General features: G+C 46.7%; 2 protein-coding genes across 4 annotated transcripts in view; one reads left to right on the forward strand and one right to left on the reverse strand.

Annotated features, from left to right (window-relative positions):
- Positions 1-5,110, reverse strand: LOC147006422 (tubulin alpha chain-like). Of its 3 annotated transcripts, none has more exons than XM_085868827.1 (5): positions 4,959-5,110; positions 1,902-2,124; positions 1,617-1,765; positions 684-1,364; positions 1-596 (listed from the first exon to the last, which is right to left on the reverse strand). In XM_085868827.1, the coding sequence occupies exons 1-5, from the start codon at positions 4,959-4,961 to the stop codon at positions 300-302; spliced, it is 1,353 nt and encodes a 450-aa protein (XP_085724953.1). In that variant the 5' UTR covers positions 4,962-5,110; the 3' UTR covers positions 1-299. The 3 variants fall into 3 exon arrangements, with proteins under 3 accessions (XP_085724953.1, XP_085724952.1, XP_085724951.1); XM_085868826.1 differs by lacking the exon at positions 4,959-5,110 and adding an exon at positions 4,396-4,620; XM_085868825.1 differs by lacking the exon at positions 4,959-5,110 and adding an exon at positions 4,285-4,620.
- A 556-nt stretch (positions 5,111-5,666) lies between these two features.
- Positions 5,667-15,042, forward strand: part of LOC147006423 (tubulin alpha chain, testis-specific-like) — a 15,019-nt gene continuing 5,643 nt past the window's right edge. The window contains exon 1 of the mRNA XM_085868828.1: positions 5,667-5,848. Within this exon, the coding sequence (XP_085724954.1) occupies positions 5,846-5,848 (3 nt within the window). The 5' untranslated portion in view covers positions 5,667-5,845. The remainder of the gene's footprint in view (positions 5,849-15,042) is intronic.

Here is a 15,042-nt window from a genome sequence, read left to right on the forward strand (position 1 = left end):
AAAGGCTTTCGGTGAAGTTTAATAAAAAATAAAACAACAGGAAACGATCCAAAGTGCAGCGAAGGATAAAGGAATGAGAAAAGTTATGAAAACTCAACAATCTTCGGTTGGCTCCTTCACACCAACCTTGTCAAACAGGGGTTTTGGAGACGTCAAGATGCAGTACAGCGACGTATTGTACCCTGACCTCCAACCCCCGACAAAAACGAGTGTTTAACCTCTTGGGTTGAACATCAAACTCAAAAAACAAAATTACAACAAATAACAACCCGATGAAGAAGACACAGGAGCCTAACCAACTAGAAATCCTCTCCGTCATCCCCCTCTCCATCAATCAAGTCGGCTCCAACCTCCTCGTAGTCCTTCTCCAGCGCGGCGAGGTCCTCCCGTGCCTCCGCGAACTCTCCCTCCTCCATTCCTTCCCCCACGTACCAGTGCACAAAGGCACGTTTGGCGAACATCAGGTCGAACTTGTGATCGAGCCGTGCCCAGGCTTCCGCGATGGCCGTCGTGTTGCTCAGCATGCACACGGCCCGCTGGACCTTGGCGAGGTCGGCTCCGGGCACCACGGTCGGAGGCTGGTAGTTTATGCCGACCTGGGAAGAGGAGAACAATAATGGTTGGCACAAGGGCACGGCCGCCATTTTCGAACAGGACTCTTAAGGGTTTACCTGCAGACGTACCTTGAAGCCGGTAGGACACCAATCGACGAATTGGATGGAGCGCTTGGTTTTGATGGTCGCGATGGCGGCGTTCACGTCTTTGGGGGCGACGTCTCCGCGGAACAGCATGCAGCACGCCATGTACTTGCCGTGCCGAGGGTCGCACTTCACCATCTGGTTGGCCGGCTCGAAACAGGCGCTGGTGATCTCGGACACCGTCAGCTGCTCGTGGAAGGCCTTCTCCGCGGAAATGATGGGCGCGAACGTGGTCAACGGGAAGTGGATCCGTGGGTAGGGCACCAGGTTCGTCTGGATCTCGTTCAGATCGACGTTGAGTGAGCCGTCGAAGCGCAACGAGGCGGTGACGGACGACACGATCTGAGCCATGAGGCGGTTCAGGTTCGTGTAGCTCGGACGCTCGATGTCCAAGTTGCGACGACATATGTCGTAGATGGCCTCGTTGTCCACCATGAAGGAGCAATCCGCGTGCTCCAGCGTGGTGTGGGTCGTCAGGACGGAGTTGTACGGCTCGACCACTGCGGTGGACACTTGAGGCGCCGGGGACACGGTGAACTCCAGCTTGGGCTTTTTGCCGTAGTCGAGGGACAGGCGCTCCATGAGCAGCGAGGAAAAGCCAGACCCCGTGCCTCCCCCTAAGGAGTGGAAGATCAGGAAACCCTGCATGCTTGTGCACTGGTCCGCCTGGGGGTCAGGAAGTAGATCACAGATCATGCTTTTGAGAATATTTATTTAACTAACAACGATATGACCTACAAGAAGTGCTCCAGGTTCTTCCTACTGGTACGGCGATGGTGTCCGTGCGTGTCGAAGCTTCTTGAAACCTCCTTTTGGACTTGTACATCACTGCTGGTCCAATAGGAGGCCATAAAGTCGAGATTAAATAAATAAAACATGCAGAGGTTGTTCGGAAGTCATGATTCTTTCCTCGTGTACCTGCTTACGGATGCGGTCTTGGACCAGGTCCACGATCCCCCTTCCAATGGTGTAGTGGCCCCGTGCGTAGTTGTTGGCTGCATCCTCTTTGCCCGAAATGAGTTGCTCGGGGTGGAAGAGTTGTCGATAAGTTCCGGTGCGTACTTCATCTGAAGAACGGTTAAAACCTCAACGTCAGGATGGAGGTGAAGTACCTTACAAACTGGAAGTTCAGAAAGAGGAGTGAAATGGAAAGATAAGGAGGAGGAGGAAGAAGAAGAAGAAACTTATCGACAGCTTGCTCACCGATCACCGTGGGTTCCAGATCGACAAGGAGGGCACGGGGAACGTGTTTCCCAGCTCCGGTCTCATAAAAGAAGGTGTTGAAAGAGTCGTCGCCATCCCCGATGGTCTTGTCACTGGGCTTTTGTCCATCAGGCTGGATCCCGTGCTCCAGACAATAGAGCTCCCAGCACGAATTGCCGATCTGCGCTCCCGCCTGGCCGATGTGGATGGAGATGCACTCGCGCTGTGGGACACACGGACACAACGGTGATCATATGGAGGCTTAACGACCGTTCCCAAACCACGAGAAAATGATCTATCCACATACAACTTCCAACAACACACACAAACCAGCTCCAAAGCACCACCACCGACACACCAACACCCACAAACCACCACCCCAACACCAACACCCACAAACCAGCTCCAAAGCACCACCACCGACACACCAACACCCACAAACCACCACCGACACACCAGCACCCACAAGCCACCACTGACACACCAACGCCCACAAACCACCACCCTGACACCAACACCCACAAACCACCACCGACACACCAACACCCGCAAACCACCACCGACACACCAACACCCACAAACCACCACCGACACACAAACACCCACAAACCACCACCGACACACCAACACCCACAAACCACCACCGACACACAAACACCCACAAACCACCACCGACACACCAACACCCACAAACCACCACCGACACACCAACACCCACAAACCACCACCAACACACAAACACCCACAAACCACCACCGACACACCAGCACCCACAAACCACCACCGACACACAAACACCCACAAACCAGCTCCAAAGCACCACCACCGACACACCAACACCCACAAACCACCACCGACACACCAGCACCCACAAACCACCACCGACACACAAACACCCACAAACCAGCTCAAAGCACCACCACCGACCCCGACACCAACACCCACAAACCAGCCCGAAAGCACCACCACCGACACACCAACACCCACAAACCACCACCCTGACACCAACACCCACAAACCAGCTCCAAAGCACCACCACCGACACACCAACACCCACAAACCACCACCGACACACCAACACCCACAAACCACCACTGACACACCAACACCCACAAACCACCACCCTGACACCAACACCCACAAACCACCACCGACACACCAACACCCACAAACCACCACCCTGACACCAACACCCACAAACCAGCTCCAAAACACCACCACCGACACACCAACACCCACAAAACACCACCCCAACACCAACACCCACAAACCAGCTCCAAAGCACCACAACCGACACACCAACACCCACAAACCACCACCCCAACACCCACAAACCACCACCCCAACACCCAACAACCACCACCGACACACCAACACCCACAAACCACCACCGACACACCAACACCCACAAACCACCACCGACACACCAACACCCACAAACCACCACCGACACACAAACACCCACAAACCACCACCGACACACCAACACCCACAAACCACCACCGACACACAAACACCCACAAACCACCACCGACACACCAACACCCACAAACCACCACCGACACACCAACACCCACAAACCACCACCGACACACAAACACCCACAAACCACCACCGACACACCAGCACCCACAAACCACCACCGACACACAAACACCCACAAACCAGCTCCAAAGCACCACCACCGACACACCAACACCCACAAACCACCACCCCAACACCAACACCCACAAACCAGCTCCAAAGCACCACCACCGACACACCAACACCCATAAACCACCACCGACACACAAACACCCACAAACCAGCTCCAAAGCACCACCACCGACACACCAACACCCATAAACCACCACCGACACACAAACACCCACAAACCAGCTCCAAAGCACCACCACCGACACACCAACATCCACAAACCACCACCCCAACATCAACACCCACAAACCAGCTCCAAAGCACCACCACCGACACACCAACACCCACAAACCACCACCCCAACACCAACACCCACAAACCAGCTCCAAAGCACCACCACCGACACACCAACATCCACAAACCACCACCCCAACATCAACACCCACAAACCAGCTCCAAAGCACCACCACCGACACACCAACACCCACAAACCACCACCCCAACACCAACACCCACAAACCAGCTCCAAAGCACCACCACCGACACACCAGCACCCACAAACCACCATGGACACACAAACACCCACAAATTAGCTCCAAACCACCACCCCGACACCAACACCCACAAACCACCACCCCGACACCAACACCCAAACACGACCAGTCACCAGGACCACGAACGTCCGTCACGTTTCCACCAAAGTTACTCCAATTTCCCGTCATTGTTCATCAATCAACGTATTACACACAATCCGTAGAGACCATCTCTCCACCAGGTTCGACGTTTCGTCTCCCACTGATCGGCCGGACCCGGATTCGGACCTGAAACAAAATCGAATCGCCTTGTTCTGATCACCGACCCGACTCGTCCACCGAGTCCCGTCCGAACGCGTCCACAACGTTTTGACATTTCGTGCTCCATCATCGTTTTTGGCTCCGTAAATGTTCCTTCTGAATAAATAAATAAATATGTCCCCGCGAGGTCCGAGTCCCGAATCACCCAAAGTTTTACGCTCCACGTCTGGTTTTCCTCTCAAAGGGAGCCGGAAATCCCATCGCTCGAAGCTCATTGGTCAACGAAGATCACGTGCGTGCGTGCATCTTGAGCACACGATTGGTCAACATTAACATATTTAATAAATATTGCTCGTTGTTGTGATCGCTTCACGTTTTACAAACGACGTGACAGGAAATGGACGTCCGGGAAAATAATTAATTAAAGGGATCGTTAATTGACGAAGTAATCAAAGTGTTTACCGGAAACTGAGGATTCGATAAACAACGAACGACCGGGATGTGAGGGAGAGGAGGCCGTTGATGGAGGGTCCGTTGGAATGGAGGGACGTGTGGGGGGCCCCGGGTCAAGTGACGATCCAAACCAAGCAAACTTAATTTAACCGAGAGGTCCGAGGTCCGAACTCACCATGTTTTAATGGATGAAAGGAAATCTTCACGAACACGAACACAACAAGCCTTCGCTTACAAATTAACGGTTCTTATTCCTCGTGCGGAATAGCGGTTTCACAGGCGTCATGACGTCACGGCGTCACGACGTCATGACGTCACGTCGTCATGGTGATGCGCCTGAAGAGAGTAAAAGACTATTTAACGTTTTATTAATTTACAACGATTTTGTAAAAACGACTTACACGTTGAGGTAAACACGTGTTTTTGTAACTACTGAAACGGTTTTACTGATAACTCGAAACAAATTATGTAAAAAGGAACCGGTTGTGGGAGAGAAAAGTAAAAACCGACATCCTGACTCGGGATTCTTTTAAAATGTTGTAGTTGTGTGAACAAAGAAATCCCAAAGGGTCTCGGGATGTCCTCGGCCAGCTTGTGTGAACTGAGGGTCTTGGGTTCGAGCCCCCGTCGAGCCGTTAATACAACACCGGGTGGGGTTGACTCAGCCTGCCAATCCTTCCGAGGTCGGCAAAATGAGTACCAGCTTCATTGAAACAGGGGGGCACTGCATCAGTAGCACAGGCACGCTCACAGAAAATGATGCAACCAGCATCACATACTGAAAATTAAATAATAAAACTCCACCGAGTGTCCTAGTTCCCTTCGTGTTTCCAGTGAAACGTTTCGGTGGTTTTAACAAACTGGTTTCTGTGAAGCGTTTTCCTCTCTTGCTGATTGGGCGTCGCGTCGTGACGTCACTGACTGTCGTCACTCGACGGATATTGAAGAAGGAGAATCCCGGACGTGACGTCACTGACTGTCGTCACTCGACGGATATTGAAGAAGAAGAATCCCGGATGTTAACGGCCGTTACTGGTTTTGTTTGAACTCGGAAACCACAACATGGTGAGTTTGGGCGATTGTGTGGTGAAGGTTACTTGGTTTGAATCCTGGTTTCACCTTCTACATGTACATTCCCATTATCAGTGTTTGAGAAGTAAGTATTTTTAATTCGTACTGTGTATCCGTGCCCTCCGTGCCCGCGGTGTCTCTGAGGGGATGGGGAGTTCGTGCCGTGGAGACGGTTAGTAATTAATGTTTGGTTTGATTGGTAAATACATTTACAAACTATTACCGGGAATGGACGATTAGTAATTAATGTTTGGTTTGATTAGTAATTAATGTTTGGTTTGATTAGAAAATACATTGACAAACTATTACAGGGAATGGACGGTTAGTAATTAGTGTTTGGTTTGCTTAGTAATTAATGTTTGGTGTGATTAGTAATTAATGTTTGGTTTGATTAGTAATTAATGTTTGGTTTGATTAGAAAATACATTGACAAACTATTACAGGGAATGGACGGTTAGTAATTAGTGTTTGGTTTGATTAGTAATTAATGTTTGGTGTGATTAGTAATTAATGTTTGGTTTGATTAGTAACTAATGTTTGGTTTGATTAGTAATTAATGTTTGGTTTGATTAGAAAATACATTGACAAACTATTACAGGGAATGGACGGTTAGTAATTAGTGTTTGGTTTGATTAGTAATTAATGTTTGGTGTGATTAGTAATTAATCAGGTCAGGTATGGGAGCATGTGCCAGAACAGCGCGTCGCTGCGTCCACTTTCCGCCGGTACTCCAGGGGCCTCCGTCTGGCCATCCCCCAGGCAGATGCCAGGCCCATCCCCATCTCCTTGAGATGATGGTCAACCTGCTGCAACCACGAGGCACGTGGTCGGCCCACTGGCCTCCTCCACTCATGAGACTCCCTCGCTGAGAGAATCTGGTGAGCAGGATCAGCGTCAGGAAAACGAGCCACATGTCCATACAGCCGCAGCTGACGCTCACGGACTATGCAGGTAACAAATCTCATCCGAGTCTCTCTCAGCAACCGCTCGTTGGACACAAAATCCGACCAGCGATAGCCAAGGATTCTCCGAAGAGACCTGGTACCAAAGGAATTAAGTCTCCGTCTCAGATCCTTGGTCAAAGTCCAAGTCTCGCACCCATAGAGCAAGACTGGAAGTACCAAGGACCTGAAGACTCGGACTTTCGTCCTCCCGCACAGGTACCGGCAGCGCCACACCCCATGATCCAGTGAATCCATGACTCCCCAGGCCCGACCCAGACGTCTATTGACCTCCGGCTCACAACCTGCGGAGACATGAATATCACTGCCAAGGTAAGTGAATCTATCCACGACCTCAACATCCTCACCACAAACAGACACAGACAGGACAGCAGCATCCAAGATGTCACCGAAAGCCTGGATCTTTGTTTTGACTCAAGAAATCCGTAATCCCAACGGCTCCGACTCCTCATTCAGCACCTCGAGGGCCCCCAAGAGGATGTCTAAAGTCTCCGCAAAGATGACTGCATCATCTGCAAAATCAAGGTCCGAGATCTTGACATTGCCAAACGATGCACCGCAACTTGATCTCTCCGACATCCTCCCAAAAATCCAGTCCATACAAGTGCTGAAAAGTGTGGGGCAAGTACACATCCCTGACGAACTCCAGTAACAACTGGAAATAAGTCAGAGGCGGTACCACCACACTTCACAGCACTCTCAGTACCAGAGTAGAGTTCAGACATCAGATCGATCAGTTTCGGTGGCACCCCACGAAGACCAAGAATCCTCCAGAGGACATCCCGATTCACTGAATCGAACGCTTTACAGAGATCAACATAGGCTGCAAGCAGCCCCTGCCGAAACTCTCGTCTGCGTTCAGTGAGGACACGAAGAGCAAGGATACGGTCAATCGTTGACCTCTTTGGTGTAAAGCCTGACTGCTCTGGACGCTGGTGCTCAAGCAGATGGTGGCGAACCCTATCAAGAATTATCCGAGCAAAGACCTTGCCCGGCACTGAGAGCAGCGTCACCCCTCGGTAGTTGTTGCAGTCTTGGCGATCACCCTTCCCTTTCCAGAGAGGGACAACAAGGCCCCTCTTCCAGTCAGTTGGGATGATGCCTGTGTTCCAGGCAGAGCACAAAACTGCATGCAACGACGCGAGTGCAGCATTTCCACCAGCCTTGAGAAGTTCAGCATGGATGCCACAGATCCCTGCAGCTTTGCCCCGTTTCAACTGGTTCACCGCAGCCCGTGTTTCCACAAGCGATGGTGGACCACAGTTGGATTCGAGGGTCAGCAACAGGGATTGTAACACCCTTGACGTCCAACTCGACAGCTGGGGGATCAGCCTGGTACAACCGCTCAAAGTAACCGGCCCAGCGGGCCTTCACTTCAGACTCCTCTGTCAAGAGCCTACCACTCTCTGCTCGAACTGCAGTGCTCCGAGGGATGGGCTTGGATGAACGTAATGCGCGAATTCCCCTGTAAGCGGGACGAGAATCACCTGTCCACAGGTGATGCTCTACCCCCTCACAGATTCCTCGCACATAGGCCTCCTTGTCCACCCTCAGTGCACGTACAGTTTTACGCCTCAGCTCCCTGAACAGCTCAGCTCTGCCATTCAGCCTGGCCCTGCGACTCTGGTCAATGGTATCCAGTGTCCCTTGAGAGACAAAATTCTTCTTTGCCCTGCGGTGAACTCCAAGGCATCCACCGGCAACATCAAGGACGGTGGTCTTGAAGGTGCTCCACAACTCTTCAGGACCCCCCAAAGCACCCAGACCCCCCAAGTGTCCACTCAGCCTGTTCGCAAACTCCTCAGCTACTCTCTCATCCCTGAGCTTGGCAACATCCAGCCTAGGCTGGGATGGTACCATTCTCCAGGATTTAAGGTGCAGCTTTAGAGTTGCTACAACAAGCCTGTGGTCAGTATTGAGGAACTGAGCACTCCGGTAGACCCTGCAGTTCTGGATCATCCTCCAACGACCGTCAATGAGGACATGGTCAATCTCCTTTGCCACACCGCCAGCGTTGGAATACCAAGTCCAGCGATGAGCTTGCGGGCGCTGAAACCATGAACCAGCCACTCCTAAGTCCATGACTTCTTGCAAAGTCAAGGAACTTAGTGCTATTCTGGTTCATAGTTCCTGACCCATGGGGACCAACACACACCTCATAACCATCCCTATCAGTTCCAGTCGATGCATTGAAATCCCCCAAGACTAGAAGTGTATCTCGTCTGGGGCACTGATCAACCACAGACTCGAGTGTGGCGTAGAATGCATCCTTCACGGTAAGATCACTCGCCTCAGTCGGAGCATAAATAGAGACCAGGGAAATGACACCTAAGGAGTGACGAATCCTTAATCTCATAATACGCTCGTTGACCGGTGTTACCTCAATTATCATTGGGGTCAGCTTATTAGACACAGCTACAGCAACTCCTTGGGTATGGTAACCATCAGAGCGACCAGACCAATAGTAGGTGTAACCACCCACCATTATCTCGCCGCAATCCGGTCTCCGAACCTCAGAGAGAGCTGCAATCCCGATGTCCAAACGCTTGAGCTCAGATGATAACAGAGACAGGTGATCATCCTCTCTTAGGGATAGGACATTCCAGGCACCCACCCGAAGGGACCGCCTCAGGTTAACCCAAGGAGACCGCCGTCTGGTGGACGACACCTCAGCACCACTCCGACACACTCTCCCGCAATCTGACCCAGGGATGTTACCCCGTGGTTTCCCTCCTATCAAAGATTGGGGGTCCCGAGGCTTTGCCCCAATCCCATCATCCGGTGAGCTGCCCTGCGAAGGGAAGCTGCACAGGAGGTACTCCCACGGAGTGGGTTTTCAGATTTTTTTGCGTTTTTGCGTTTTGCGGAATGAAGGGTTTTACGGTGGCCGGAGTGCAAATCCTGCCACCAACCTCCTAATTAGAAGTAACCCAACTGCAGGAGGACGTCCGCAGACACAGTTGGGCACTAGATATGGATGGCCGTTGGCTCACAAGGAGCTCCTCCGCCCTTTGACAGGTTTTGTTTTTAATCCTGCTGGGTGTCCATATCCAAACACCCCCCTCACCAGAAAACCTGGTGGGGGAGACGGTTTAGTCGCCGACAACCCGACCATGGAACAGGTTAGTACAGGTTTACATGGTACCTGTAGCAGGTCACAGATCGAACCTGACCTGACAAAGAACCTGACCACAGATCGAACCTGACCTGACAAAGTAATTAATGTTTGGTTTGATTAGTAACTAATGTTTGGTTTGATTAGAAAATACATTGACAAACTATTACCGGGAATGGACGATTAGTAATTAATGTTTGGTTTGATTAGTAATTAATGTTTGGTTTGATTAGAAAATACATTGACAAACTATTACAGGGAATGGACGATTAGTAATTAATGTTTGGTTTGATTAATAATTAATGTTTGGTTTGATTAGTAAATACATTTACAAACTATTACAGGGAATGGACGATTAGTAATTAATGTTTGGTTTGATTAGTAATTAATGTTTGGTTTGATTAGTAAATACATTTACAAACTATTACAGGGAATGGATGATTAGTAATTAATGTTTGGTTTGATTAGTAAATACATTTACAAACTATTACAGGGAATGGACGGTTAGTAATTAATGTTTGGTTTGATTAGTAAATACATTTACAAACTATTACAGGGAATGGACGGTTAGTAATTAATGTTTGGTTTGATTAATAATTAATGTTTGGTTTGATTGGTAAATACATTTACAAACTATTACAGGGAATGGACGATTAGTTATTAATGTTTGGTTTGATTAGTAATTAATGTTTGGTTTGATTAGAAAATACATTGACAAACTATTACAGGGAATGGACGGTTAGTAATTAGTGTTTGGTTTGATTAGTAATTAATGTTTGGTGTGATTAGTAATTAATGTTTGGTTTGATTAGTAATTAATGTTTGGTTTGATTAGAAAATACATTGACAAACTATTACAGGGAATGGACGGTTAGTAATTAATGTTTGGTTTGATTAATAATTAATGTTTGGTGTGATTAGTAATTAATTTTTGGTTTGATTAGTAATTAATGTTTGGTTTGATTAGAAAATACATTGACAAACTATTACAGGGAATGGACGGTTAGTAATTAGTGTTTGGTTTGATTAGTAATTAATGTTTGGTGTGATTAGTAATTAATGTTTGGTGTGATTAGTAATTAATGTTTGGTTTGATTAGTAACTAATGTTTGGTTTGATTAGTAATTAATGTTTGGTTTGATTAGAAAATACATTGACAAACTATTACAGGGAATGGACGGTTAGTAATTAGTGTTTGGTTTGATTAGTAATTAATGTTTGGTGTGATTAGTAATTAATGTTTGGTTTGATTAGTAACTAATGTTTGGTTTGATTAGAAAATACATTGACAAACTATTACCGGGAATGGACGATTAGTAATTAATGTTTGGTTTGATTAGTAATTAATGTTTGGTTTGATTAGAAAATACATTGACAAACTATTACAGGGAATGGACGATTAGTAATTAATGTTTGGTTTGATTAATAATTAATGTTTGGTTTGATTAGTAAATACTGTTGTGGTTACCAGATTCGCAAACCACCATTCAGGTCCCTTAGGTGAGGTATCTCGGTAAGTGCATGTGTAGTTAGGCCCAAACCCGTTGTCTAGTGGGAATACATGTCATTTATACGTGCTGCGACTCTTCAGGATAGCCGTTTTTCTTTTACTATCTTTATTTTGGACCAACCGCCATGATCACAACCACAACATCAACCACCGACCACAACCACCGCTTCACCACAACCGCCACGACCTTTACCGTCACAATCGCCACCATCGCATCACCGTCATCTCGCGCCACTCATGGGCACCGATGCTGGACTCGTGTAGGGCGCACGTTGACCAGCGTGTACAAAATCACGGATTTTCTGCTTCAAAAACGGATCCAAAACGACACACGCCCACTTTTTGCCGTCCAATCGGTGAGCGAGGGGCGAATTGGCCCCGCCCCCAGGGCGATCGATATATGCAAATTTGTGGATCAAAAAGCCTTCACGCCCACTTTTTCTCGGGCCAATGGGGAGCGAGTTGAAAGGTCAAAGGGAGGGGGTCAAAGGCGAAGTTACGGGGGGATAAAAAGGACGGTGTTCGTCAGTCAAAGGAGTCGTAAAAAGTCGGAACGAGAGAGTCAGTAAGGAGAGAGTCAGCAGAACGAGAACGAGGAGTCGCAAACAAGAACGGACAGAGAGTCAAGACTTCGCGGGCGGTGGAGCTGCTCGTCGTGTGCGTTGGAGTCGGAACGGAGGGGACGGAGCTGTGGAGAGGCGGCGAGGGCGGACGAGGGGGTGCTCGCGTCGTGCAAGGAGCTGCGCGCCCGAGGGAGGCCGACAGCGCGACCTGGCCGAGGTGGAGACGCTCGTCGCATATAATAAAGATCCTCTATACCCCGAGCATCAGCAACCCCCTCCTGTTTCCCCCCGCGCTGAGATAGTGCGACCAAGGGGGCCCCGTTCCCACCCCCAGCCAGGCACTGTCCACGAGGCCCGCGGGTTGCGGGGCCATCGCCGCTCCGCGTCTCATCACCAGACGGGTAGGCCCGACCAGGTCTCGGCCCCAGGCCTACCTCATTCTTGGGGTATTTCTTTTCCTTGGTTTTGGGTATGTGTTGTCGGCGCCGTCTGTGAAGTAGAATTGTATAAGTGTTGCCGTGTGCTCGGTAGTCGGAATTAGCTCTGCACTGTGTTTTCACTTTTATGTTTGCTTTTTGTGTAAATGGAATTGTGTTTTCTTTTTGTGTGCATTTGGTGGAATTGTATTTGTGTGCTTCCCGTGTGCCGAGAATAAATGTGCTTTATTGTTGAACTGTTACCCGCTTCGCTTCGTCTTTTCCTCCATTGGGTCCCCATCTTGCTTCACGTGAAGGGTTGGTAGTGGGCTGAATACGCCCGATAATTAATCGAACCGTCGAGGTCGACGATAACACCGCTCGGTTATTCTGATAGTACGGAACGGGTCGCTTAAGTGGTCCGTGTCCGAAGTCGACCTGCGGCGAGGTGCGATCGCCCGGTCTACCCTCCGCGTGGGTACTTAGGTAGTTCGAATTTGGCGAGCAACCCTATCCCACGCGGGGGCTGATTGGCTCGATCGCGGTGAGACCGAAAGGTCCACCCGTGACTGGTTCCCGGCGTTAGTCCGAGAGGGTCACGACTGGATTGTCCGTCCGGTGGGCGACGCGCCGCGATTCGAGTTACGTGGCCGTCGCACGCCGGCGGGCGCGAAGACCGCAACAATACATTTACAAACTATTACAGGGAATGGACGATTAGTAATTAATGTTTGGTTTGATTAGTAATTAATGTTTGGTTTGATTAGTAAATACATTTACAAACTATTACAGGGAATGGATGATTAGTAATTAATGTTTGGTTTGATTAGTAAATACATTTACAAACTATTACAGGGAATGGACGGTTAGTAATTAATGTTTGGTTTGATTAGTAAATACATTTACAAACTATTACAGGGAATGGACGGTTAGTAATTAATGTTTGGTTTGATTAATAATTAATGTTTGGTTTGATTGGTAAATACATTTACAAACTATTACAGGGAATGGACGATTAGTAATTAATGTTTGGTTTGATTAGTAATTAATGTTTGGTTTGATTAGAAAATACATTGACAAAATATTACAGGGAATGGACGGTTAGTAATTAGTGTTTGGTTTGATTAGTAATTAATGTTTGGTGTGATTAGTAATTAATGTTTGGTTTGATTAGTAATTAATGTTTGGTTTGATTAGAAAATACATTGACAAACTATTACAGGGAATGGACGGTTAGTAATTAATGTTTGGTTTGATTAATAATTAATGTTTGGTGTGATTAGTAATTAATGTTTGGTTTGATTAGTAATTAATGTTTGGTTTGATTAGAAAATACATTGACAAACTATTACAGGGAATGGACGGTTAGTAATTAGTGTTTGGTTTGATTAGTAATTAATGTTTGGTGTGATTAGTAATTAATGTTTGGTTTGATTAGTAACTAATGTTTGGTTTGATTAGTAATTAATGTTTGGTTTGATTAGAAAATACATTGACAAACTATTACAGGGAATGGACGGTTAGTAATTAGTGTTTGGTTTGATTAGTAATTAATGTTTGGTGTGATTAGTAATTAATGTTTGGTTTGATTAGTAACTAATGTTTGGTTTGATTAGAAAATACATTGACAAACTATTACCGGGAATGGACGATTAGTAATTAATGTTTGGTTTGATTAGTAATTAATGTTTGGTTTGATTAGAAAATACATTGACAAACTATTACAGGGAATGGACGATTAGTAATTAATGTTTGGTTTGATTAATAATTAATGTTTGGTTTGATTAGTAAATACATTTACAAACTATTACAGGGAATAGACGATTAGTAATTAATGTTTGGTTTGATTAGTAATTAATGTTTGGTTTGATTAGTAAATACATTTACAAACTATTACAGGGAATGGATGATTAGGAATTAATGTTTGGTTTGATTAGTAAATACATTTACAAACTATTACAGGGAATGGACGGTTAGTAATTAATGTTTGGTTTGATTAGTAAATACATTTACAAACTATTACAGGGAATGGACGGTTAGTAATTAATGTTTGGTTTGATTAATAATTAATGTTTGGTTTGATTGGTAAATACATTTACAAACTATTACAGGGAATGGTCGATTAGTAATTAATGTTTGGTTTGATTAGTAATTAATGTTTGGTTTGATTAGAAAATACATTGACAAACTATTACAGGGAATGGACGGTTAGTAATTAGTGTTTGGTTTGATTAGTAATTAATGTTTGGTGTGATTAGTAATTAATGTTTGGTTTGATTAGTAATTAATGTTTGGTTTGATTAGAAAATACATTGACAAACTATTACAGGGAATGGACGGTTCGTAATTAATGTTTGGTTTGATTAATAATTAATGTTTGGTGTGATTAGTAATTAATGTTTGGTTTGATTAGTAATTAATGTTTGGTTTGATTAGAAAATACATTGACAAACTATTACAGGGAATGGACGGTTAGTAATTAGTGTTTGGTTTGATTAGTAATTAATGTTTGGTGTGATTAGTAATTAATGTTTGGTTTGATTCGTAACTAATGTTTGGTTTGATTAGTAATTAATGTTTGGTTTGATTAGAAAATACATTGACAAACTATTACAGGGAATG

Source organism: Eptatretus burgeri, unplaced genomic scaffold (assembly GCF_056783735.1).
Source record: "Eptatretus burgeri isolate ZD-2024b unplaced genomic scaffold, Ebu_testis_v1 Ebu_testis_scaffold_3178, whole genome shotgun sequence".
Classification (NCBI taxonomy): domain Eukaryota; kingdom Metazoa; phylum Chordata; class Myxini; order Myxiniformes; family Myxinidae; genus Eptatretus; species Eptatretus burgeri.

Excerpts from the sequence above, each read along its gene's own strand:
- LOC147006422 (XM_085868825.1), bottom strand. The coding sequence starts at position 4,605 with ATGAGCTTCGAGCGATGGGATTTCCGGCTCCCTTTGAGAGGAAAACCA. Across the intron at positions 2,125-4,284 it reads AGAGATGGTCTCTACGGATT|CGCGAGTGCATCTCCATCCA; the intron begins GTGTGTAATACG and ends TGTGTCCCACAG. Across the intron at positions 1,365-1,616 it reads AAGACCGCATCCGTAAGCAG|GCGGACCAGTGCACAAGCAT; the intron begins GTACACGAGGAA and ends CCTGACCCCCAG.